This window comes from Nicrophorus vespilloides, unplaced genomic scaffold, assembly GCF_001412225.1.
Source record: "Nicrophorus vespilloides isolate i.1.1-1 unplaced genomic scaffold, Nicve_v1.0, whole genome shotgun sequence".
In the NCBI taxonomy this organism is placed as follows: Eukaryota; Metazoa; Arthropoda; class Insecta; order Coleoptera; family Silphidae; genus Nicrophorus; species Nicrophorus vespilloides.
In genome coordinates, this window is record NW_017099952.1 from 26,517 (window position 1) to 29,721 (window position 3,205).

A 3,205-nucleotide genomic window follows, 5' to 3' on the forward strand; every position below is an offset into this window, starting at 1 on the left:
TGAACCCAAGGAGTTCCAGTATTTTTATTTACATCCCTCCTCAAGATATCTGCAAATTGAATGAGCCCTTTATCCCTGTTTGCTCTCCACCCTGCGCCTACGTCAATCGCGTTTTCCACCTGGAGGTAATTTCATTTGCATTTGACGTGTCTTCGAACGATGGATGTTCTATCTACTTCTCTCTCTCTATCTCCTTACCTTTCCCCCTTCTATCAATACCAAGGAAATAATCATCAGGTATTTAATTTACCTGTAATTAAGCCATTGTTCAAGGGCGGGACGTGATTTGCCGTTGCTAATTTTCGGGGTCGACGATGCGCGGATCTGGTTAATATAAATAGTGTGCATAGCTTACACGCTTAATTGGCATACCCGAAATGGCGACCGAATCTCTCCTCATTTCCGTCGTTCTAATCAACAGCGTCGCCGTACGTTGCCTAAACAATTGTTACGTAATTTTTATAAATTTTCGTTGTAGTTGGCGTACAACAAAATTCCTGATTGTTTTATGGACGTCGCGTCCGGAATTAGAAGCAAGTGCCAAGAAGAAACAGGAGTCGATTTGGGTCTTTCATTTTTTTTTAAACATTATTACATAATAAACTAGCTTTTTTATCATAAATATTGCTATTTAAATCTTCAATTTTTCTATATTAAAATTAAATTGAAAAATTTAGAAGGTTTTTGATGTTGATCATAAATAAATCTTAAAATTATTGTCTCAAAATATATTAGATCAGATTTTTTTTTCACATTGATCACATTGAGAAGTAAAAGTCTGAAATCTTCAATTTTTCTTAAAATTATAGATTTAAATTCGTATTTATATTTGAATTGAAGGTTTATTTATAGCAATGATTTGAGTTGACTTTTCAAAAACTATTTATAATTAAAAATTAGACAAATTTTCATGTTGATTAAAACTAAAAGACGAAAATCTTCAATTTTTACAAATTACTGTTTTAAATTGTAAAAGTTTATTTATAGTAATGATTGGAGTTAACTTTTCATACACTTTTTTTTTATAATTACAAATTAGTATTTTTTTTATCTTGAACAAAAGTAAAAGTTGAAAATTTTCAATTTCATTTGGTTAAAATTACTGTTTTAAATTGGTATTAACAGTTGAAGATTTATTTATATTAATAAATAGAGTTAACTTTTCAAAAACTATTTATAATTAAAAATTAGACAAATTTTCAGGTTGATTAAAAGTAAACATCGAAAATCTTCAATTTATCTTTGGTGAAAATTACAGTTATAAATTGGTATTAACAATTGAATTGAAGGTTAATTTATAGTAATGAATGAAGTTAACTTTTCTACATAACTTTTCATACATAATTACAAATAAGAAAATTAGAAGTAAAAGTTGAAAATCTTCAATTTATCTTACATTAAAATTAGAGTTTTAAATTGGTATTACAAATTAAATTGAAGGTTTATTTGTAGCAATGATTAAAGTTAACTTTTCAAAAATTATTTATAATTAAAAATTACACAAATTTTCATGTTGATTAAAAGTAAAAGTTGAAAATCTTCATTTTTTTGGTTAAAGTTACTGTTTAAAATTTGTATTAACAATTGAATTAAAGGTTTATTTATAGTAATTATTGGACTTAACTTTTCAAACACTTTTTTTTATAATTACACATTAGAAAATTGTTAACGTTGATCAGAAGTCAAAGTTAAAAATCTTCAATTTATCTTACATTAAAATTAGAGTTTTAAATTGGTATTAAAAATTAAATTGAAGGTTTATTTATAGTAATGATTGGGGTTAACTTTTCATACACTTTTTTATAATTACAAATTAGACAAATTTTCAAGTTGATTTAAAGTTGAAGTGTAAAATCTTCAATATAACCAAAGGGTTAATATTATTTAATATTAATATTAACAATTAAATTGAAGTTTATAGTAATGAATAGAGATAACTTTTCAATAAAATTTTATAATTAAAAATTAGAACATTTTTCAGGTTGATTAAAAACGTCTGAAATCTTAAATTTTTCTTTGATTGAAAGCACAGTGTCTCAATTAGATATGAACAATTAAATTGAAGCTTTATTGATAAAAATAATTGGAAATAACTTTTTTAAAACTGATAGTTATGAATTAAAAAGTTTTTAACATTGATTAGAATGAAAAGTCTTAAATATTTAATTATTCTTTAATTAAAATTACAGTTTTTAATTGATATTGATTATTAGAATTATCTCTAATTATTACTAAGTTATTCAGATTAAGTAAAATACCTTAAATCTTCATTTTTTCTTGGATTAAAATAATTAGTATTAAAAATATTTATTGATTCTAATGATTAGAGTTAACTTTTGAAAAATTAATTAAAATTTAGAAAGTTCGATCATCAAATTGACTTTATAACAATATTGACTATGAGATATTCAAAGTTTGTTGTTCATCTCTTGGGGATTTTCAGCCGTCGTGGACAGGATGATGGATGGTGAATTTTCCGCGGAAAAATCGGTCTCCTGTTATTTGGGGTGCATCCTGAACAGCTTCGGTGTGGTAATTGCTAATTAATTGCGACCGATCGTTCGATAGTTTAATTAAATCCTTTATATACAGTATAAGCCCGATGGATACATCGATTACGACAGGCTGCTGCTCGGATTCTCGGATGATCTTAAGCCCGCGTACAAAGCCATGTACGATATTTGTAAGGAGTACAGTGAGTAATTTGTCAGTGGTTGAACGAAGAGAAGGAAGGATTAATTACTTTTTCCGTTTGCAGAGGGAGAAGACATGTGCGAGACTGCACTGATTTCCAATAAATGCTATTACAACTACAACAAGGATGTAAGTTTCCGAAAGTAAATAAGTGTATCCAATAATAATTGAACTATTATTTCAGATCTACTTCGTCTTGTGATTACAATTTCATGAATTCTAATTTGTTTTATTAGAAATTAATTCATTAGTCAAATAGTTTAAAATTTTAAGTTAAATTTATTATTGTTAATGAGTTTTTATATAAACTTTGTGCTGTAATTATTATTATAGAATGGTGATTGAACGTAAGTGGTTTCCAAACTTGATGTTAATACGCCTCCCTTAAAAATATTTAATCATTTGGCAGGAGAGGCGCCAATTCATAAAATAGATAAAACTTTAGCAGTCATTTGGAAAATTGTTCACTGTGACTAATATTCGCGCCTCACAGTTTGGAAAACGCTGATGG

General features: G+C 26.9%; 1 protein-coding gene across 1 annotated transcript; it reads left to right on the plus strand.

Moving 5' to 3' along the window:
- The first annotated feature begins 323 nt into the window (after nt 1–323).
- LOC108566294 (general odorant-binding protein 72-like) lies at nt 324–2,896 on the plus strand. The gene is made up of 6 exons (XM_017926106.1): nt 324–428; nt 479–566; nt 2,444–2,532; nt 2,593–2,695; nt 2,759–2,823; nt 2,879–2,896. The coding sequence occupies exons 1-6, from the start codon at nt 378–380 to the stop codon at nt 2,894–2,896; spliced, it is 414 nt and encodes a 137-aa protein (XP_017781595.1). The 5' UTR covers nt 324–377.
- Nucleotides 2,897–3,205: the final 309 nt, after the last annotated feature.